The sequence below is a fragment of the Oncorhynchus keta genome, chromosome 10, assembly GCF_023373465.1.
Source record: "Oncorhynchus keta strain PuntledgeMale-10-30-2019 chromosome 10, Oket_V2, whole genome shotgun sequence".
NCBI classification, from domain to species: Eukaryota; Metazoa; Chordata; class Actinopteri; order Salmoniformes; family Salmonidae; genus Oncorhynchus; species Oncorhynchus keta.
This window is the reverse complement of record NC_068430.1, coordinates 13,423,854-13,446,502: the sequence shown is the minus strand read 5'-3', so window position 1 is coordinate 13,446,502 and position 22,649 is coordinate 13,423,854. Positions and strand designations below refer to the sequence as shown.

The window sequence follows — 22,649 nt, the reverse complement described above, 5'->3', positions numbered from 1 at the left end:
GCCTTGGGAAAAACTCGTGGGTTTGACAACCGACGGAGCACCTGCGATGTGTGGACACAGGAGCGGACTGGTGGCGAAGATACGGGAAAAGATGCAAGAGGAAAACGCCAGGTGAGCTGACAGCTTATCATTGTATCATACACCAGGAAGCGTTGTGCGGTAAAGCCTTGAAAATGGAGCATGTAATGAGCATCATCACGCACAGTTAACTTTATCAGAGCCAAAGGTTTGAATCACCGCCAGTTCAAGGCATTTCTGACGGAGTTAGAAACGGAGCATGGTGATTTGCCTTATCACACAGAGGTGCGATGGCTAAGCCAGGGAAAGGTGCTTCAAAGATGTTTCGAGCTTCGTGAGGAGATTTGTCTGTTCTTGGACAGCAAAGGGAAAGACACAACACAACTCCGAGACGAAATGTTTCTGTGTGAAATGGCTTTTCTGTGTGACATTACGAGTCATCTGAATGCAATGAACTTGCAGCTGCAGGGTCGGGATCGTGTCATCTCTGATATGTACAGTACAGTGAAGGCATTTAAAACCAAACTGACTCTGTGGGAGACGCGGAAAGAAAATTTGAGCCACTTTCCCAGCTGCCAGACCATGAAAGAGAAGCTCTCTACCAGTGCGTTCCCGAGCGCACAGTTGGCTGATAAAATAGGTATGCTTGCCGCTGACTTTCGACGCCGATTTGCTGACTTTGAAGCACAAAAAGCAGGTTGGAACTGCTCGGTAACCCATTTGCTGTTGACGTGGAAAGCTCACCACCAAACCTCCAAATGGAGTTGATTGACCTCAATGCAATGATGCACTGAGGGCAAAATATGCGGCAGTGGGTGCTGCGGAGTTCGCCCGTTCCTCCCCGACACAATGCCCCAGCTGCGCATCCAGGCTGCTCAAACGTTGTCTATGTTTGGCAGCACATACCTGTGTGAACAACTGTTTTCTTTGATGAACTTGAACAAAACATCACACAGAAGTCGACTTACTGCTGAACACCTCCACTCAATTCTGAGGATTTCCTCAGCTCAGAGCCTTACCCCGAACATTGATGAACTTGTGGAAAAGATGGGACACCACCAAGTATCACCCTCAACCTCAAACAAGTGAACATTACTGTGCAATCACATATTTAGAGTTTTTACTCAGTTCAAGTTTAAAAGTTAAAGTTTAATATTTGTTTTCACTGCATGTTACTTCTCCTTAAACAAAGTGTTGTTTTTGATTAATAGATTTTTGCACTTTATTTTATTGTATTTCAATCCAATTATATTTTAAAAATATTTCAGTTGAGTGGATGATAGAAAATTGCTATTATTGTTTTTTCTTTGAAGTAAATTTAGCCCACTTTTGCTAAAATAGAAAATATAGGCTACTGATGGTGCCTTGAATACCGGTTTCTTTCATTTAATGTTCATGTTATGGGGATTTTTATATAAAGGAAATTTGTCTTTTGTGTCTGTTGAAAATTAAAGATTACTGACAGAGCCATAAGAAAATATTGCTTTATTTATCTGATCATATTGGAATATATTTGTTAGGTTTTCAGTAGGTTCAATTAGGTTCACTAGACTATATGCGTCATTTAAAAAATTTTTCAATGAACATTCGAACAGTCCGGCCCTCGGCTTGTAGCTAAATTTTTATTTGGCCCTCCGTCCATTTGACTTTGACACCCCTGTTCTAAAGGATATCATAACCACGATCGATAAAAGACAGTTCTGTGCAGCCGTCTTCATCGACTTGGCCAAGGCTTTCAACTCTGTCAATCACTGTATTCTTATCGGCAGAATCAATAGCCTTGGTTTCACAAATGACTGCCTCGCCTGGTTCACCAACTACTTCGCAGACAGAATTCAGTATGTCAAATCGGAGGGCCTGTTGTCCGGACCTCTGGCAGTCTCTATGGGGGTCCCACAGGGTTCAATTCTCGGGCCGACTCTTTCCTCTGTATATATCAATGATGTCGCTCTTGCTGCGGGTGATTCCCTGATCCACCTCTATGCAGATGACATCATTCTGTATACATCTGTCCCTTCTTTGGACACTGTGTCAACTAACCTCCAAACAAGCTTCAATGCCATACAACACTCCTTCCGTGTCCTCCAACTGCTCTTAAACGCTAGTAAAACTAAATGCATGCTTTGCTGCCCGCACACGCCCGCCCAACTAGCATCACTACTCTGGATGGTTCTGATCTAGAATACGTGGACAACTACAAATACCTAGGTGTCTGGCTAGATGGTAAACTCTCCTTCCAGACTCATATCAAACATCTCCAATCCAAAATTAAATCTAGAATCGACTTTCTACGGCTTTCTAACAAAGCTGTAAAGTCCGTTGTTGGTGGAAGAAGGTGAGGACCAAGGTGCAGCGTGGTATGTGTCCATATTTATTAAAATGAACATAGAAATACCAAAAATACCAAAGAGAAACGACCGAAAACAGTTCTGGCTGGTGCAGACAGACAACAGAAAACAATCACCCATGAAACACAATAGAAAACAGGCTCCCTAAATATGCTTCTCAATCAGGGACAACGATTGACAGCTGCCTCTGATTGAGAACCATACCAGGCCAAACACAGAAATAGCAAATCATAGCAAAATGAACATAGACAACCCACCCAACTCACGCCCTGACCATACTAAAACAAAGACATAACAAAATAACTAAGGTCAGAACGTGACAAAAGCCTCCTTCACTCATGCCGCCAAACTTACCCTATTAAAACTGATAATCCTACCGATCCTCTACTCAGCAAATTGGATGTAGTCTATCACAGTGCCATCCGTTTTGTTACCAAAGACCCTTATACCACCCACGTCTGCGACCTGTATGCTCTAGTTAGCTGGCCCTCGTTACATCTTCTTCGCCAGACCCACTGGTTCCAGGTCATCTATACGTCTATGCTAGGTAAAGCTCTGCCTTATCTCAGCTCACTGGTCACAATAACAACACCCACCTGTAGCACACGCTCCAGCAGGTATATCTCATTGGTCATCCCCAAAGCCAACACCTCCTTTGGCCGCCTTTCCTTCCAGTTCTCTGCTGCCAGTGACTGGAACAAATTGCAAAAATCGCTGAAACTGGAGACATACATTTCCCTCACTAACTTTAAACATCAGCTATCTGAGCAGCTAACCGATCGCTGCAGCTGTACATAGTCCATCTGTAAATAGCCCACCCACCCAAACTACCTACCTCATCTCCATGTTGTTTTTATTTACTTTGCTGCTCTTTTGCACACCAGTATCACTACTTACACACCATCATCTGCTCATCTATCACTCCAGTTAATCTGATAAATTGTAATTACTTTTTTTCTATTGTGTTATTGACTGTATGCTTGTTTATCCCATGTGTAACACTGTGTTGTTGTTTCTGTCACCCTGCTTTGCTTTATCTTGGCCAGGTCGCAGTTGGAAATGAGAACTTGTTCTCAACTAGCTTACCTAGTGAAATAAAAAAAATAAAAATAAAAAGATGAATTTTTAAATCAGCTGTGTGGTGCTAGGGCAAAAACCAAAATGTGCCCCCCTTGGGGCCCTGAAAACTGAGTTTGGGAAACCCTGAATAACAGAACCATATCAACCAGAGGCAGCAGATCAGTAAATGTGGAATGCATTTAGACAGGCAGCCCAATTGTGATATTTTTTATAACAATAACATAAAATCTTTTTGCATGTAACTTTTTTCAGAGCTAATATGATTGATTAAACTAATAATTATAGTGAGAGAATAAAAATCTGAATTGGGCTGCCTGTCTAAATGTTTACATTCTTTTAAAGGCAATGTTTCCGACGTTCACGGAGATCACATTCACGGTAAATGCTGCAGAAACAGACACGACTCCTGATAGCCACTTTGTAACGGCGTTCGTTTGTCGAAAGAGAGTTGGACCAAAATGCAGCGTGGTGGTTACTCAGGCTCTTTAATGAAGGAAAGAGATACATGAAATAACTATTAAATATACAAAACAACAAACGGAACACGAAAACCTATCACAGCCTATCTGGTGAACACTACACAGAGACAGGAACAATCACCCACGAAATACACAGTGAAACCCCGGCTACCTAAATATGGTTCCCAATCAGAGACAACGAGAATCACCTGACTCTGATTGAGAACCGCCTCAGGCAGCCAAACCCCTACTCAGCCGCAATCCCAATGCCTACAAAACCCCAATACGAAACACAATATTAAAACCCATGTCACACCACGCCTGACCAAATATATAACGAAAACACAAAATACTATGACCAAGGCGTGACAGAACCCCCCCCCCCCCTAAGGTGCGGACTCCCGGACACACCTCAAAACCATAGGGAGGGTCCGGGTGGGCGTCTGTCCATGGTGGCGGCTCCGGCTCGGGACGTGGACCCCACTCCATTAATGTCATAGTTCCTCCCCTTCGCGTCCTGTGATAATCCACCCTCGCCACCGACCATGGTCTAATAGTCCTCACCCAGAACCCCACTGAACTGAGGGGCAGCTCGTGACTGAGGGGCAGCTTGGGACTGAGGGGCAGCTCGGGACTGAGGCAGCTCGGGACTGAGGGGAAGCTCGGGACTGAGGGGCAGCTCGGGACTGAGGGGAAGCCCGGGACTGAGGGGAAGCCCAGTACTGAGAGGAAGCCCAGTACTGAGAGGAAGCCCAGTACTGAGATGAAGCTCAGGCAGGTAGTTGGCTCCGGTAGATCCTGGCTGGCTGGCGGATCTGGAAGATTCTGGTTGACTGGTAGATCTGGAAGAGTCTGGTTGACTGGCAGATCTGGAAGATCATGGCTGACTGGCGGATCTAGCTGCTCTGGCTGCTCCATGTAGACTGACAGCTCTGGCTGGTCCATGTAGACTGGCAGCTCTGGCTGCTCCATGCAGATTGGCAGCTCTGGCTTCTCCATGCAGACTGGCAGCTCTGGCTGCTCCATGCAGATTGACAGCTCTGGCTGCTCCATGCAGACTGGCAGCTCTGGCTGCTCCATGCAGACTGACAGCTCTGGCTGCTCCATGCAGACTGGCAGCTTTGTGCAGACTGGCAGCTCTGGCTGCTCCATGCAGACTGACAGCTCAGGCTGCTCCATGCAGGATGACAGCTCTGGCTGCTCCATGCAAACTGGCAGCTCAGGCTGCTCCGAACAGGCAGGAAGCTCCGGCAGCGCTGTAGAGGAGGAAGGCTCTGGAAGCGCTGAACAGGCGGGAGACTCCCACAGCACAGGAGAGGAGGAAAACGCTGGCTGCGCTGAACAGGCGGGAGGCTCCGACAGCGCAAGAGAGAAGGATGGCTCTGGCTGTGCTGAACAGGCGAGGCGCACAGAAGGCCTGGTGCGTGGTGCTGGAACTGGTGGTACTGGATCGAGGACATGCACAGGAAGCCTGGTGCGGGGAGCTGCTACCGGAGGACTGGTGTGTGGATGTGGCTCTGGATAGACCGGACCGTGCAGGCGCACTGGAACTCTTGAGCACCGAGCCTGGCTCGATGCCCACTCTTGCCCGGCCAATACGAAGAGCTGGTATGAACCGCACTATGCACCCACACTGGAAACACCGTGCGCTCCATAGCATAACACGGTGCCTGCCCGGTCTCTCTAGCCCCCCGGTAAGCACAGGGAGTTTGCGCAGGTCTCCTACTTGGCATATCCATACTCCCTGTAAGCCCCTTGAGCCCCCCCCCCAATACATTTTTGGGGCTGCTTTTCGGGCTTGCTTGCCAACCGTGTTCCCTCGTATCGTCGGCTCCTATCTCCTGCTGCCTCTGCTCTCCTAAGTGCCTCCACCTGTTCCCATGGGAGGCGATCTCTTCCGGCCAGTATCTCCTCCCAAGTGTAACAACCTTTGCCATCCAACACGTCTTCCCATGTCCATTCTCCGAATAATTAATCCTCCTTTCGCTGCTCCTGCTGTCGTTGCCTGTTACCACGCCACTCGGTCCGTGTGTGGTGGGTGATTCTGTAACGGCGTTCGTTTGTCGAAAGAGAGTCGGACCAAAATGCAGCGTGGTGGTTACTCATGCTCTTTAATGAAGGAAAGCGATACATGAAATAACTATTAAATATACAAAACAACAAACGGAACGCGAAAACCTATCACAGCCTATCTGGTGAAACTACACAGAGACAGGCTGTATTAGGTTTTCTCGTTCCGTTTGTTGTTTCTGTATTTGTATAGTTATTTCATGTATTCGCTATTCGTCATTAAAGACATGAGTAACCACCACGCTGCAGTTTGGTCCGACTCTCCTTCAACAAACGAACGCCGTTACACACTTGGTCAAGGACGGTTGAGCTACACCTGAATAACAGCAGGTGGTGCAGCAGCAGACACACCATGTGCCCTGGTTTACACCCATTACCTCACTTTGATTTGTTTTACTTACCCTGCCTGTCTTGTCTCATGGGGTGTCAGGTAGCCTAGTGGTGAGACCATTGGGCCAGTAACCAAAATGTTGCTAGATCAAATCCCTGAGCTGACAAGGTAAAAATCTGTCGTTCTGCCCCTGAACAAGGCAGTTAGCCACTGTTCCTAGGCCTTCATTGTAAATAAGATTTTCTTCTTAACGGACTTTCCTAGTTAAATAAAGGTTAAATAAAAAATGTTGTGTGGGCATAGGGCAAAAACTCTTCTGTGGGCACAATACCAGTTTATGTCTTTCAACCAGTATTTTTATATTTATTTAACTAGGCAAGTCAGTTAAGAACAAATCCTCATTTTCAATGACAGCCTAGGAACAGTGGGCAGAATGACTATTCGCAGAACAACTGTTCAGGGTCAGAATGACAGATCTGTACCTTGTCAGCTCAGGGATTTGAACTTGCAACCTTCCAGTCACTAGTCCAACGCTCTAACCACTAGGCTAGCCTGCCGCTACTCTGTAAATGACTGATTTATGGCTCTGGGATTAGCAAGTAACAACAAACAATGGTGTGTACAGATTTGTTGGCCCTTTTGAATATTGTAATTGTTTTAATATACACAGTATACACTCTTAGAAAAAGGGGTTCCAAAAGGGTCCATCGGCTGTCCTCATAGGATAACCCTTTTTATGTCCAGGTAGAACCGTTTTTGGTTGCAGGTAGAACCCTCTGTGAAAAGGGTCCTACATGGAATGCGAAAGGGTTCTACCTGGAACCAAAAAGTTTTGTCAAAGGGCTCTCATATGGGGATGGCAGAAGAACACTTTTAGGTTCCAGATAGCACCTTTGTTCCTAAGAGGGATATATAGGGAATGGAGTTGGGTAATGTTTGACCTTTTAACTTGAGATATATTCTTTGCTTACAACTAATTTTGAGGATGACTACACCCACCAAAGAACACATTATCTACTCTGTCACATGGTATAGAACAACAGTGTGAAACAATCCCAGATCATCGACACTACTGAGACTTGGCACTTAGCCAGGTCGGCACATAAGTGGTTTTCAAGGAAGGTGTGGTTGTTTTTTTAATGACCATGGCATTAATCATCATTAACGTAGATACTTCATGTTCCCACCAACATAGCCATTGGTATAGAGCCATGGATACTGTACATCAGGAAGAGGCAGAGCATTGTATTGTCTGGATCTTGTAAAGCACCACCCTGTTACATAATTATTCTACCTCCACGATGTTTCATTATCTAATTATGAAAGTGTATATTTAACTGGCAGAAAAGGAATGGTGTCAGAAAGTGATATGCCAACCCAATGTTAAAGGCCCAGTGCAGTGAAAAACGTGATTTTCCGGTGGTTTATATGTATATTTACACACTATGAGGTAGGAATAATACTGTGACATTTTGAAAAAGATGTAAGAGCTGACATTTCAGAGTAAGAGCTTTTTGAGTAGAACGCCTGAGATTTCAGCCTGTATTGGTGGAATGGAGTTTTGGCCTTCCATGGTGACATCACCATGCGGTAAATTGGTTAATAGACCAATAAGAAAGATAGTTCCAAACCTCTCTGCCAATAACAGCTTTTCCTTCCCCACACAGATCACTCCCATACAGTCTTAGCTAAATTAATTCCTGCTTGAGAAATGTCCCTTTACTAAGACGCTATTTTTGTTGCTTTTTTACTATTTTATTTGAAAATATGTACACAGAGGTATTTCATTTTTACCCAGAAATAATTTGATATAGAGATAAGAATGGCTGAATTGGACCTGTAATTTGCATGCCTTTACCTAACCCTAACCCGAACCCTTAACTTTCCATACTAGAGGTTTCGGCCGCATATGGAATCACCTGATTTAAAATTGAGAGATACTCTATCCATCTCGATGACACTTATTTTAAAGGGGTCCTTATTACAGTGTAATTACATGTGTAATTGCACTGTAACACCTATAGTAGTTAACTGTAACGGCTCATAGTTACAATGTACTAACAACATGTACCTGGTAGTAATTGCGGTCTGTAATTAGAGACATGTAACAACAATTGCTCGTTACCATTCTTGTTACTAATGGTTTCCACTAAATTCAACTGTTTCACTTCTTCTCAGCTGCGTCTGATTCATTAACAACTGTGACAAAAGTTGGGATACCTTGTGGATGCACTTGGTGTCTGAGAGATTATAGCCTATGCTCAATAGGCTCAAATTACTTAAAATGTGCACTGTTCAAAATATGTCTCTAGTCAACATTGTTGCTAGCACTTGGCCCCAAAATAAAGCGTAGCATCTTGGTTAACTTGGTTGAGTTAATGCTTACAAATTTAATACGAGTGTAATCCCAGGACTAAAACATTATTTAAAATCAAATCAAATGTATTTATAAAGCCCTTCTTACATCAGCTGATTTCTCAAAGTGCTGTACAGAAACCCAGCCTAAAACCCCAAAACAGAAAGCAAAGCAGGTGTAGAAGAAAGGTGGCTAGGAAAAACTCCCTAGAAAGGCCAGAACCTAGGAAGAAACCTAGAGAGGAACCAGGTTATGAGGGGTGGCCAGTCCTCTTCTGGCTGTGCCGGGTGGAGATTATAACAGAACATTCCTTTATTATGCTTACTTCTCACTTTTAAAAAAGTATTGTGAGTTAATGGTCTTTATTTGGCATTGTGTGATATGTGTATCAGGGCTGCATGTTTATAATGTTGAGGTCACATTTTCTTTACTGAAAGGATCAAGGATTTAAAAGTTGTAAGGGTGGTCATAACAATGTTTAGCATTTTGTTTCCTCCATTGCAACACCCTCTAACTTTCTTAGTCATCTATGCTGTTGCTCATCACACATGTTTTTGGTTTATGATGATGATACATTTCCCCCTGAAATAACAATCCACATAAGTTACTATTATTTTATAAAGTTAAAGAAAAATGTCACACAAGTCTTCCTTGTCTGTAGAGTAGCTGCAACACTGATCTGCAACACTATTTCCTCATACTCTGTTTGCTCTTGCTCTACATGGTACTGTCTATCTTCTCAATGTTAGCACTGTTATGTCAACCAGCCAACAAGGCAAGTATTTCTCCAAGTTAATCCATACTGAACCCACGTTGAAATGTGCATGTACACCCTGGCCCATCTACTCTTGCTCGCCCCAATTCTGACTTGTGCTCTGATATCTGCTTCACTGATTTCTCCTCTGGGTTTACTGCACGTTAACACCAGAAGCTTATTACCTAAAATGGATCAATTGAAAGTGTGGGGTCACAGCTCCAATCCAGATGTGTTGGTCATTACTGAGACGTGGTTAAGGTAGAGTGTTTGTCACGATCATCAATGGAACGAACCAAGGCGCAGCGTGAGTTGAGTTCCAAATACTTTATTACACCGTGAAACTACCAAAAACAATAAACATAACACGAACGTGAAAGCCGTTGTGCACAAAACACTAACACAAACAATATCCCACAAAACATGTGGGAACAAAGGACAACTTAAGTATGATCCCCAAATTAGAGAAAAAATTGTGACGAAATGACTTGCTGGAAAGGTGGCATCCTATGACAGTGCCAATTCGACACATTTGCCATTACTTATGCCATGTTCATGATAGCTGTGAGAGAGTGACTAACAAAATGAATGGGGGGCCCCATGGAGGTCACGCCCCAGAGCACATGCCCTGCGTGCCCGGTCAGTGATTTGGTGATGATTAGCCCCCTAGCGGCATGTGTAGCATGGTGCAGATCATGTCCTCTACCCTATCAGTAGGTGTTTGAATGTGATGCCCTGCAGAGAGAAGCTAGTGAAGGCTGTAGAGAGAAGCTAGTGAAGGCTGCAGAGAAGCTAGTGAAGGCTGCAGAGAGAAGCTAGTGAAGGCTGCAGAGAAGCTAGTGAAGGCTGCAGAGAGAAGCTAGTGAAGGCTGCAGAGAAGCTAGTGAAGTTTACAGAGAGACGCTAGTGAAGGCTGTTGAAAGAAATGTGCCATGGGACAGGGATTAGGCAAATTCCTAGTGTTTGACTATTTTATGTAGCTAATCCGGTGAGTGATCCTGTTGCTAAATGCTGACTACCAGCCAGACCATTATGCCACATGTAATATGCTACAATGTGGGATTTCAGCATTCGGTTCACCTCCCCAGATATTTGCTACACACTGATGTTTTAGGCAATATTGATAGTATTAACGTGGTTTACACCCATCTTGAAGTGAGACTGAGTCCGGAATGTTTGTGCAGGTCTGAAACCAGTGAGAAATAATTTGATGTATAACACCATTAATTTACGATTCCAACAGTGTATGGCCCACAGACTTAAAGTAACTGTTTGATGTCGTTCTTAGAACATACACTACCGACATGCTCAGGCTAGTCAATATTCAGGCTAGAGCCTGGGAGCTAAACTGTCAGATAAGACCTAAAGATAGAATGTATTAGATACCCTACAGGAGGTATCTGACGGTAGGGCTGACGTGCTTACAATACCAGTGTTGGGTCTTCTGTATTTTATTGTAGGGTGTAATACTAGTGGTGACCTCACAGGCATATTTGAGGCCTTTCAGCTGTTGCGGTTCCATTGTACCCACTGTGTGTGTTTCTGTGTGTGCATACACTGGTGTGAGTGTTGTGTGCATGTTGGTGTGCATGCATTTGTTGTTTTGGTTGTTCAGCTATAGGTTGGTCTCTTCTGATACACTTTTCTTTAGCCCCAGGCCTTGGTTGTCTGGATTGTGGTGGGCCGTTTTTGCCACAGCGCCAGCCCCTCTCAGCACTTCTCAACCCCTCTCAGGGTCAGCCTGCAGCTGTCAGCAGATTCATTTCAAACAACTGGGAATGGGCAGAGAGTGGAGAGGATGGAAATTCAAGAGGGGGCAGAAACTTGATGAGGCTCAAGGCGAGCCTTTACACTGGGACAGGCTTATCAGTCTTAGCAGGGTATTATCAACGGCTGCAACACTACTGGAGGAAAACTAATATTGTATTATCAACGGCTGCAACACTACTGGAGGAAAATTAATATTGTATTATCAACGGCTGCAACACTACTGGAGGAAAAAAACTAATATTGTATTATCAACGGCTGCAACACTACTGGAGGAAAACTAATATTATATTATCAACGGCTGCAACACTACTGAAGGAAAACTAACATTGTATTATCAACGGCTGCAACACTACTGGAGGAAAACTAATATTGTATTATCAACGGCTGCAACACTACTGGAGGAAAACTAATATTGTATTATCAACGGCTGCAACACTACTGGAAGAAAACTAATATTGTATTATCAACGGCTGCAACACTACTGGAGGAAAACTAATATTGTATTATCAACGGCTGCAACACTACTGGAGGAAAACTAATATTGTATTATCAACGGCTGCAACACTACTGGAGGAAAACTAATATTGTATTATCAACGGCTGCAACACTACTGGAGGAAAACTAATATTGTATTATCAACGGCTGCAACACTACTGGAGGAAAACTAATATTGTATTATCAACGGCTGCAACACTACTGGAGGAAAACTAATATTGTATTATCAACGGCTGCAACACTACTGGAGGAAAACTAATAAAACTAATACCTGTTTAAATCTACATTTACATTTAAGTCATTTAGCAGACGCACTTATCCAGAGCGACTTACAAATTGGTGCATTCACCTTATGACATCCAGTGGAACAGCCACTTTACAATAGTGCATCTAAATCTTTTAAGGGGGGTGAGAAGGATTACTTTATCCTATCCTAGGTATTCCTTAAAGAGGTGGGGTTTCAGGTGTCTCCGGAAGGTGGTGATTGACTCCGCTGTCCTGGCGTCGTGAGGGAGTGTGTTCCACCATTGGGGAGCCAGAGCAGCGAACAGTTTTGACTGGGCTGAGCGGGAACTGTACTTCCTCAGTGGTAGGGAGGCGAGCAGGCCAGAGGTGGATGAACGCAGTGCCCTTGTTTGGGTGTAGGGCCTGATCAGAGCCTGGAGGTACTGAGGTGCCGTTCCCCTCACAGCTCCGTAGGCAAGCACCATGGTCTTGTAGCGGATGCGAGCTTCAACTGGAAGCCAGTGGAGAGAGCGGAGGAGCGGGGTGACGTGAGAGAACTTGGGAAGGTTGAACACCAGACGGGCTTCGGCGTTCTGGATGAGTTGTAGGGGTTTAATGGCACAGGCAGGGAGCTCAGCCAACAGCGAGTTGCAGTAATCCAGACGGGAGATGACAAGTGCCTGGATTAGGACCTGCGCCGCTTCCTGTGTGAGGCAGGGTCGTACTCTGCGGATGTTGTAGAGCATGAACCTACAGGAACGGGCCACCGCCTTGATGTTAGTTGAGAACGACAGGGTGTTGTCCAGGATCACGCCAAGGTTCTTAGCGCTCTGGGAGGAGGACACAATGGAGTTGTCAACCGTGATGGCGAGATCATGGAACGGGCAGTCCTTCCCCGGGAGGAAGAGCAGCTCCGTCTTGCCGAGGTTCAGCTTGAGGTGGTGATCCGTCATCCACACTGATATGTCTGCCAGACAAATAAATAAGGTCTGATGGTTGACAGTGCATGTCAGAGCATTAACCAAGCCATGATGTCAAGGGATTGTCTGTAGAGCTCTGAGACAGGATTGTGTCGAGGCACTGATCTGGGGGAAGGGTACCAAAACATTTCTGCAGCTTTGAAGATCCCCAAGCACACAGTGGCCTCCATCATTCTTAAATGGAAGAAGTTCGTATCCACCATGACTCTTCCTAGAGCTGGCCGCACGGCCAAACTGAGCAATCGGGGGAGAAAAGGCCTTGGTCAGGGAGGTGACCAAGAACCCAATGGTTACTCTGACAGAGCTCAGGAGTTCCCCTGTGGAGATGGGAGAACCTTCCAGAAGGACAACCATCTCTGCAGCACTCCATCAATCAAGCCTTTATGGTACGCCGGCCAGGCGGAAGCCACTCCTCAGTAAAAGGCACATGACAGCCCACTTGGAGTTTTCCAAAAGGAACCTAAATACTCTCAGACCATGAGAAATAGGATTCTCTGGTCTGATTAAACCAAGATTGACCTCTTTAGCCTGAATGCCAAGCGTCACATCTGGAGGAAACCCATCATCCCTACGGTGAAGCATGGTGGTGGCAGCATCATGCTGTGTGGATGTTTTTCAGTGGCAGGGACTGGGACTAGTCAGGATCGAGGGAAGGATGAATGGAGCAGAGTATAGAGAGATCCTTGAGTGCTCCAGAGCACTCAGGACCTCACACCTTCCAACAAGATAACGACACTAAGCACATTGCCAAGACAACGCAGGAGTGGATTCGGGACAAGTCTCTGAATGTCCTTGACTGGCCCAGCTAGAGATCTAACATATCTGGAGAGACCTGAAAATAGCTGTGGATTAACACTGCAACCTGAGAGCTTGAGAGGATCTGCACAGAAGATTGGGAGAAACTCCCCAAATACAGGTGTGCCAAGCTTGTAGCGTCAAACCCAAGAAGACTCAAGGTTGTAATCGCTGCCAAAGGTCCTTCAACAAAGTACTGAGGAAAGGGTCTGAATACTTATCTGAATGTGATATTTATTTATTTTATACATTTGCAAAAAATTCTAAAAAGCTGATTTTGCTTTGTCATTATTGGGTGATGTGTGTAGATAGATAGATAGATTTTAGAATAGGGATGTAATGTAACAAAATGTGGAAAAAGCAAAGAGTCTGAATACTTTCAGAACGCACTGCATGTCTATGTTTTTCTCTTGGATCACAGCCAACATACTATTCTATGTCTCCCTATCAAGTCCATTCAAGTGAGATATACAGTAGTTCCAGTAATGAAGAGGGTGTGGTTTTGTGGTATTGTGTAAGCGTGTACATTTTATGAGAAAGCAGTATATAAATCTATGTACTCATGTCACTTTATAGTACATGTGTTAGCAATGCTGTTGTAAAAAGAAAACTGATCTTAGATCCCCCACTTTCTCTTTCATGTGAATCGTATGCACATGCTGTTTACTCAGTTTGACACTATGGCCTAAAGTATCAAAAGAAAAGTAAGTGTCAATCTTACACCATATTTCTGCCGTGAGTGTTGGTACTGCAGATCCATTTTCTCTGCCTCAAGTTGATATATCTAGCCTTTTCTCTATATGAGAGAGAGAGTGGACATCATAGAACACATGGGAAATTAGGAACACCCTATGATTCTGCTCAGTGGTTAACTGAACACCTGTAGCATAATAATAATAATCATCATCATTTGGTGGGAGGCTTATATTTGTCCTATTTCACACATATACAAGTGTGTATAATTAATAATGAGAGAGTAGTCTTTCATCTGGTTAGAGTAAGATTTTAACATTAATTATTGGAGAATGTCCCTCATACTTACTGTTATCAGAACGACATGCCTGTGTAAAGTTCTTTTGAACCCAGTGACATAGGGAGGGTTGAATTCTAACTGAACCCAGTTACATTAGTTTGCCCTCTTTGAGATATCAATATTCAGCTCCTTTCGTCGTCCACTTAAGATCGCTCTCTTCTTCTCTCACTGTTTTCTTTTTTGGCCTGCCATTCTCTTCTTTCTTTAGTTATAAATAAAAATAACAGACATGAACTCTTATAACACTTCATAAAAACTGTCGCTGTAATGGTGTTTGAAATGTGCTCCTGAACCTTTTCTGAGTTCAATTTATTGAATATAATTTTGGTTCAGGATACTTACTTTGGTTTAGGTTTAGCTCCATCTTCTTCCCAGGTGGGAAAAGGGAGGATTCAGTTATTGACATAATTAAAGTTAGGTAGAACATTGCAAAACTGGTTTCCACAACCCAACAATATCTGTTTCAATTTCACACGAAAATATACCCCTCCACTCATAACAAGGTATTGATTAACAACTGTTAACTCTAATACCCCCCAGCCAGTCCTACTACCCCCAGCCAGTCCTACTACCCCCAGCCAGTCCTACTACCCCCCAGCCAGTCCTACTACCCCCCAGCCAGTCCTACTACCCCCCAGCCAGTCATACTATCCCCCAGACAGTCCTACTACCCCCCAGCCAGTCATACTATCCCCAGCCAGTCCTACTACCCCCAGACAGTCCTACTACCCCCAGCCAGTCCTACTACCCCCAGCCAGTCCTACTACCCCCAGACAGTCCTACTACCCCCAGCCAGTCCTACTCACCCCCAGCCAGTCCTACTCACCCCCAGCCAGTCCTACTACCCCCAGCCAGTCCTACTACCCCCAGCCAGTCCTACTACCCCCAGCCAGTCCTACTACCCCCAGACAGTCCTACTACCCCCAGCCAGTCCTACTCACCCCCAGCCAGTCCTACTACCCCCAGACAGTCCTACTACCCCCAGCCAGTCCTACTCACCCCCAGCCAGTCCTACTACCCCCAGCCAGTCCTACTACCCCCAGACAGTCCTACTACCCCCAGACAGTCCTACTACCCCCAGCCAGTCCTACTACCCCCAGACAGTCCTACTACCCCCAGCCAGTCCTACTCACCCCCAGCCAGTCCTACTACCCCCAGACAGTCCTACTACCCCCCCCAGCCAGTCCTACTACCCCCCAGCCAGTCCTACTACCCCCAGCCAGTCCTACTACCCCCAGCCAGTCCTACTACCCCCAGACAGTCCTACTACCCCCAGACAGTCCTACTATCCCCAGCCAGTCCTACTACCCCCAGCCAGTCCTACTCACCCCCAGCCAGTCCTACTACCCCCAGCCAGTCCTACTACCCCCCAGCCAGTCCTACTACCCCCAGCCAGTCCTACTATCCCCAGCCAGTCCTACTCACCCCCAGCCAGTCCTACTACCCCCAGACAGTCCTACTATCCCCCAGACAGTCCTACTACCCCCAGACAGTCCTACTACCCCCCAGACAGTCCTACTACCCCCAGCCAGTCCTACTACCCCCAGACAGTCCTACTATCCCCAGCCAGTCCTACTCACCCCCAGCCAGTCATACTACCCCCAGCCAGTCCTAGTACCCCCAGCCAGTCCTACTACCCCCAGCCAGTCCTAGTACCCCCAGCCAGGCCTACTACCCCCCAGCCAGTCCTACTACCCCCCAGCCAGTCCTACTACCCCCCAGACAGTCCTACTATCCCCAGCCAGTCCTACTCACCCCCAGCCAGTCATACTATCCCCAGCCAGTCCTACTACCCCCAGCCAGTCCTACTACCCCCAGACAGTCCTACTATCCCCAGCCAGTCCTACTACCCTCCAGCCAGTCCTACTACCCCCAGCCAGTCCTAGTACCCCCAGCCAGTCCTACTCACCCCCAGCCAGTCATACTATCCCCCAGACAGTCCTACTACCCCCAGCCAGTCCTACTACCCCCAGACAGTCCTACTACCCCCAGACAGTCCTACTACCCCCAGACAGTCCTACTATCCCCAGCCAGTCCTACTCACCCCCAGCCAGTCCTACTACCCCCCAGCCAGTCCTACTACCCCCAGACAGTCCTACTACCCCCAGCCAGTCCTACTACCCCCCAGACAGTCCTACTATCCCCAGCCAGTCCTACTCACCCCCAGCCAGTCATACTACCCCCAGACAGTCCTACTATCCCCCAGACAGTCCTACTACCCCCAGACAGTCCTACTACCCCCAGACAGTCCTACTACCCCCAGCCAGTCCTACTACCCCCAGACAGTCCTACTATCCCCAGCCAGTCCTACTCACCCCCAGCCAGTCCTACTACCCCCAGCCAGTCCTAGTACCCCCAGCCAGTCCTACTACCCCCAGCCAGTCCTAGTACCCCCAGCCAGTCCTAGCCAGTCCTACCCCCCAGCCAGTCCTACTACCCCCAGCCAGTCCTACTACCCCCAGACAGTCCTACTATCCCCAGCCAGTCCTACTCACCCCCAGCCAGTCATACTATCCCCAGCCAGTCCTACTACCCCCAGCCAGTCCTACTACCCCCAGACAGTCCTACTATCCCCAGCCAGTCCTACTACCCTCCAGCCAGTCCTACTACCCCCAGCCAGTCCTAGTACCCCCAGCCAGTCCTACTCACCCCCAGCCAGTCATACTATCCCCAGACAGTCCTACTACCCCCAGCCAGTCCTACTACCCCCAGCCAGTCCTACTACCCCCAGCCAGTCCTACTACCCCCCAGCCAGTCCTACTACCCCCAGCCAGTCCTAGTACCCCCAGCCAGTCCTACTACCCCCCAGCCAGTCCTAGTACCCCCAGCCAGTCCTACTATCCCCCAGCCAGTCCTACTACCCCCCAGCCAGTCCTACTACCCCCCAGCTTACTTCTCTCCTCTTCTGGGTGTTCTGTCCCTTGTCCATATACATGCTTTTCGAACACAGGCTCTGTCATTCATGTCAAGCAGCTGCTGTCAATAGTGATGGAGTTAGCCGGTGAGGTATTTAACCCACGGGTTATAGACCTATGACTCGCCATGTTGTTTTAGATAATCAGTTGAGATGAGACCGTGGTATTGAACAACACTGCATTGTCTGGTTCAGCCTGAATCTGTGTGAGTCATACTACATAAGGAAGGTGTGCAGGTGTGGTTTAGGTGTGTCCATACCTGTATCGCTTTTACCTTCCTGATCCCCTAGGGACAGAAACAGATTCTCCAGTCTTTTACCATTCTGCTTAAACACTCTCTTCCACACTGTATACACTCTCTCTTTCAACTCAGGGCAGATTCAATGAATATAGGGACACACCCGCCTGACAAAATCAAATCAAATCAAATGTATTTATATAGCCCTTCGTACATCATCTGATATCTCAGTGTTGTACAGAACCCCCCAGCCTAAAACCCCAAACAGCAAGCAATGCAGATGTAGAAGCACGACAAAAAAGTTACACTTTTAACAACACACCACATACAGTAGCTTCCATTTTCTAGATAAGGTTTTGGTGCTCACTTTGTTATGCTGAATTTAACCAGACCTTCGAATATACCTTTATTATTTCCCACAAACCCTACCACCCCTCCCCCAATTGGAGTAAACTAATAAACAATAACACTTAGGCTTCTACCTTCTTATACATATTATACACATTTTTCAAACACAATCTATTTTACATTAGTTATATTTTGTTTGTTTTTACTCCTTCCTCTATTTTTGATGTCCATCCAGTTTGATTTCTATTTGCAACTGTGCTAGTTCACAACATTTCTGAACCTATATACATTGTGCAGACCCCATATGTTTTACATTGGTTATCTTGTTGTTATCAGTCCCACCTTTCAGCTCCATTCAACCTCTCCCATCTATCTCTTAACACCATCCATTTTGGATTTCTGTTTGCCATATATTTTTCAACTGTGCTGTGATACTTCACAAAAATACTGAACCTCTCTATTCTCATATCTTCTACAGATTGTAAATTAAAGATAAACATTTTGTTAAAATTATTATTAAATTATTGATTGATTGACTATGACTTTTCAAATCACCCAGAGACAGATATTTGACTGGATTTACCAAATATGGTAAAGAGAGGGAGCTGAGTGGACGGCAGTGGGAGAACGCAATGGAACTAATGTTCTCATCGATGAAACATTCGATCTCAATGTAGTTTTCTGTTCTCAAAACTAGAATCTGTTATGAACAGAGTGGACTAAGATGTGTAGACTTTACATTTTGCCAAAGTTTTAAAAAATGTAGTTGTTTAGAAGAAAGGCAAAAGCAAATTGAGTTATTGCCTACACGCACTTCACCGAGTAGGCGTTCCCTAATAGAAATATGCAAATGCTACCTCCTCCTCTACCTCCTCCTCCGCAAACTCCTCCTCCTCTATATCCTCCTCTGCAACCTCCTCTACCTCCTCCTCCTCCTCTGCAACCTCCTTATCCCCTACCTCCTCTACCACCCTTCTTCAACCTCTTCTTTCTATCTCCTCCTTCTCCTCTGCAACCTCCTCCTCCATGGCCTCCTCCACCTCCTCTGTTGCAAAAATAGCGCATATTGTGAGACAGCAAAGCATTCTCCAACCAAGACAGTAGGGTCCTAACTAATGTACTAACAGAAGAGCAAAGTCATAATTCTAATAATTCTATACACCATTCACCATTTTTATGTTTCAATCAATGGATCAAAGCAATTATTTAGTGTGTCAGCCTTTTTCTCACACAGCTTGATTGAGTGTAACAGCACAGCTGAAATGTATCTCCTCATTGGATTGGTTTCCTCAATGTGAGCAGCACTCCAGGGAGAGTGATACAGCTCGCTACAGCTCTCTCATTGTTGCAGACTGTGCATTTCAAGGCTGAAAATCAAAGGTCACCATTGATTCCCGAGTCATTGTGCCAGTGACAGTGCAGTGGTCGGCAACACTAACTCTGTGACTCTCCCTAGAGGGAAACATGAAACACATCAACAAACCAAGAGTGGCATTCTGCATCTTTTCCCTAGGGTCCCCTATTCTGGACTAATAGCACTATAACACCAGTTCTACACAGTCTCTAGCTCCTAGCTCCAACAGTGCAGTAATATCTAACAATTCACAGCAATACACACACATCTAAAAGTAAAATAAAATAATTAAGAAATATATAAATAGTAGGACGAGCAATGTCGGCGTGGCATAGACTAAATACATTAGAATAGAATACAGTATATATATATGAGATGAGTAAAGCAGTATGTAAACATTATTAAAGTGGCAAGTGATTCCATATCTATGTATATAAGGCAGCAGGCTCTAAGTTGCAGTCTGATGGTCTTGAGATAGAAGCTGTTTTTCAGTGTCTTGGTCCCAGCTTTTATGCACCTGTACTGATCTCACCTTCCGGATGATAGCGGGGAGAACAGGCCGTGGTTGGGGTGATCTTTTTGATCTTTTTTGCCTTCCTGTGACATCGGGTGCAGTAGGTGTCCTGGAGTGCAGGCAGTGTTGCCCCTGGTGATGCGTTGGGCAGGCCGCACCACCCTCTGGAGAGCCCTGCGGTTGCGGGCGGTGCATTTGCTGTATCAGGTGCATCTGTAAACGTTTCTGAGGGTTTTAGGGGCCAAGCCAAATTTCTTCAGCCTCCTGAGGTTGAAGAGGCGCTGTTGCGCCATCTTCAGAACACTGTCTGTGTGGGTGGACCATTTCAAATTGTCAGTGATGTGTACGCCAGGGAACTTGAAGATTTCCACCATCTTCACTGCGGTCCTGTGGATAGGGGGGTTCCCCCTCTGCTGTTTCCTGAATTCCACGAACAGCTACTTCGTTTGGTTGACATTGAGGGAGAGGTAATTTTCCTGGCACCACTCCGCCAGGAAGAACTCTGCAGGCACCACTGTGCCAAAGAACACAAGAGCATTGTTCAACATTAGGCTACCTCTGACTTGTGACCTCTGACCTGAGTTATTACATTTACATACATTTACATTTAAGTCATTTAGCAGACGCTCTTATCCAGAGCGACTTACAAATTGGTGCATACACCTTATGACAACCAGTGGAACAGCCACTTGCATCTAAATCTTGTTGGGGGAGAAGGGGGGTGAGAAGGATTACCCCTTACTTACCCTATCCTAGGTATTCCTTGAAGAGGTGGGGTTTCAGGTGTCTCCGGAAGGTGGTGATTGACTCCGCTGTCCTGGCGTCGTGAGGGAGTTTGTTCCACCATTGGGGGCCAGAGCAGCGAACAGTTTTGACTGGGCTGAGCGGGAACTGTACTTCCTCAGTGGTAGGGAGGCGAGCAGGCCAGAGGTGGATGAACGCAGTGCCCTTGTTTGGGTGTAGGGCCTGATCAGAGCCTGGAGGTACTGAGGTGCCGTTCCCCTCACAGCTCCGTGGCGAGCACCATGGTCTTGTAGCGGATGCGAGCTTCAACTGGAAGCCAGTGGAGAGAGCGGAGGAGCGGGGTGACGTGAGAGAACTTGGGAAGGTTGAACACCAGGCGGGCTGCGGCGTTCTGGATGAGTTGTAGGGGTTTAATGGCACAGGCAGGGAGCCCAGCCAACAGCGAGTTGCAGTAATCAAGACGGGAGATGACAAGTGCCTGGATTAGGACCTGCGCCGCTTCCTGTGTGAGGCAGGGTCGTACTCTGCGGATGTTGTAGCGCATGAACCTACAGGAACGGGACACCGCCTTGATGTTAGTTGAGAACGTCAGGGTGTTGTCCAGGATCACGCCAAGGTTCTTAGCGCTCTGGGAGGAGGACACAATGGAGTTGTCAACCGTGATGGCGAGATCATGGAACGGGCAGTCCTTCCCCGGGAGGAAGAGGAGCTCCGTCTTGCTGAGGTTCAGCTTGAGGTGGTGATCCGTCATCCACACTGATATGTCTGCCAGACATGCAGAGATGCGATTCGCCACCTGGTCATCAGAAGGGGGAAAGGAGAGATTAATTGTGTGTCGTCTGCATAGCAATGATAGGAGAGACCATGTGAGGTTATGACAGAGCCAAGTGACTTGGTGTATAGCGAGAATAAGAGGGGCCTAGAACAGAGCCCTGGGGACACCAGTGGTGAGGCGCGTGGTGAGGAGACAGATTCTCGCCACGCCACCTGGTAGGAGCGACCTGTCAGGTAGGACGCAGTCCAAGCGTGGGCCGCGCCGGAGATGCCCAACTCGGAGAGGGTGGAGAGGAGGATCTGATGGTTCACAGTATCGAAGGCAGCCGATAGGTCTAGAAGGATGAGAGCAGAGGAGAGAGAGTTAGCTTTAGCAGTGCGGAGCGCCTCCGTGATACAGAGAAGAGCAGTCTCAGTTGAATGACTAGTCTTGAAACCTGACTGATTTGGATCAAGAAGGTCATTCTGAGAGAGATAGCGGTAGAGCTGGCCAAGGACGGCACGCTCAAGAGTTTTGGAGAGAAAAGAGAGAAGGGATACTGGTCTGTAGTTGTTGACATCGGAGGGATCGAGTGTAGGTTTTTCAGAAGGGGTGCAATTCTCGCTCTCTTGAAGACGGGAGGGACGTAGCCAGCGGTCAGGGATGAGTTGATGAGCGAGGTGAGGTAAGGGAGAAGGTCTCCGGAAATGGTCTGGAGAAGAGGGAGGGGATAGGGTCAAGCGGAGCAGGTTGTTGGGCGGCCGGCCGTCACAAGACCGAGATTTCATCTGGAGAGAGAGGGGAAAAGGTCAGAGCATAGGGTAGGGCAGTGTGAGCAGAACCAGCGGTGTCGTTTGACTTAGCAAACGAGGATCGGATGTCATCGACCTTCTTTTTCAAAATGGTTGACGAAGTCATCTGCAGAGAGGGAGGAGGGAGGGGGGGGATTCAGGAGGGAGGAGAAGGTGGCAAAGAGCTTCCTAGGGTTAGAGGCAGATGCTTGGAATTTAGAATGGTAGAAAGTGGCTTTAGCAGCAGAGACAGAGGAGGAAAATGTAGAGAGGAGGGA

The 22,649-nt window shown here is 46.6% G+C and overlaps 1 protein-coding gene across 1 annotated transcript; it reads left to right on the top strand.

Moving 5' to 3' along the window:
- The first annotated feature begins 9,999 nt into the window (after window positions 1-9,999).
- Window positions 10,000-17,493, top strand: LOC127932613 (uncharacterized). The gene is made up of 3 exons (XM_052528632.1): window positions 10,000-10,054; window positions 15,254-16,598; window positions 16,653-17,493. Exons 1-3 carry the CDS (start codon window positions 10,000-10,002, stop codon window positions 17,491-17,493), a joined length of 2,241 nt encoding a protein of 746 aa, XP_052384592.1.
- Window positions 17,494-22,649: the final 5,156 nt, after the last annotated feature.

What these genes read in the sequence shown, in the direction of transcription:
- LOC127932613 (XM_052528632.1), top strand. Translation starts at nt 10,000, where the DNA reads ATGAATGGGGGGCCCCATGGAGGTCACGCCCCAGAGCACATGCCCTGC. An exon ending in GCACATGCCCTGCGTGCCCG is followed by an intron (nt 10,055 to 15,253) that starts GTCAGTGATTTG and finishes AATACCCCCCAG; the next exon opens with CCAGTCCTACTACCCCCAGC. An exon ending in ACTACCCCCAGCCAGTCCTA is followed by an intron (nt 16,599 to 16,652) that starts GTACCCCCAGCC and finishes TCCCCCAGACAG; the next exon opens with TCCTACTACCCCCAGCCAGT.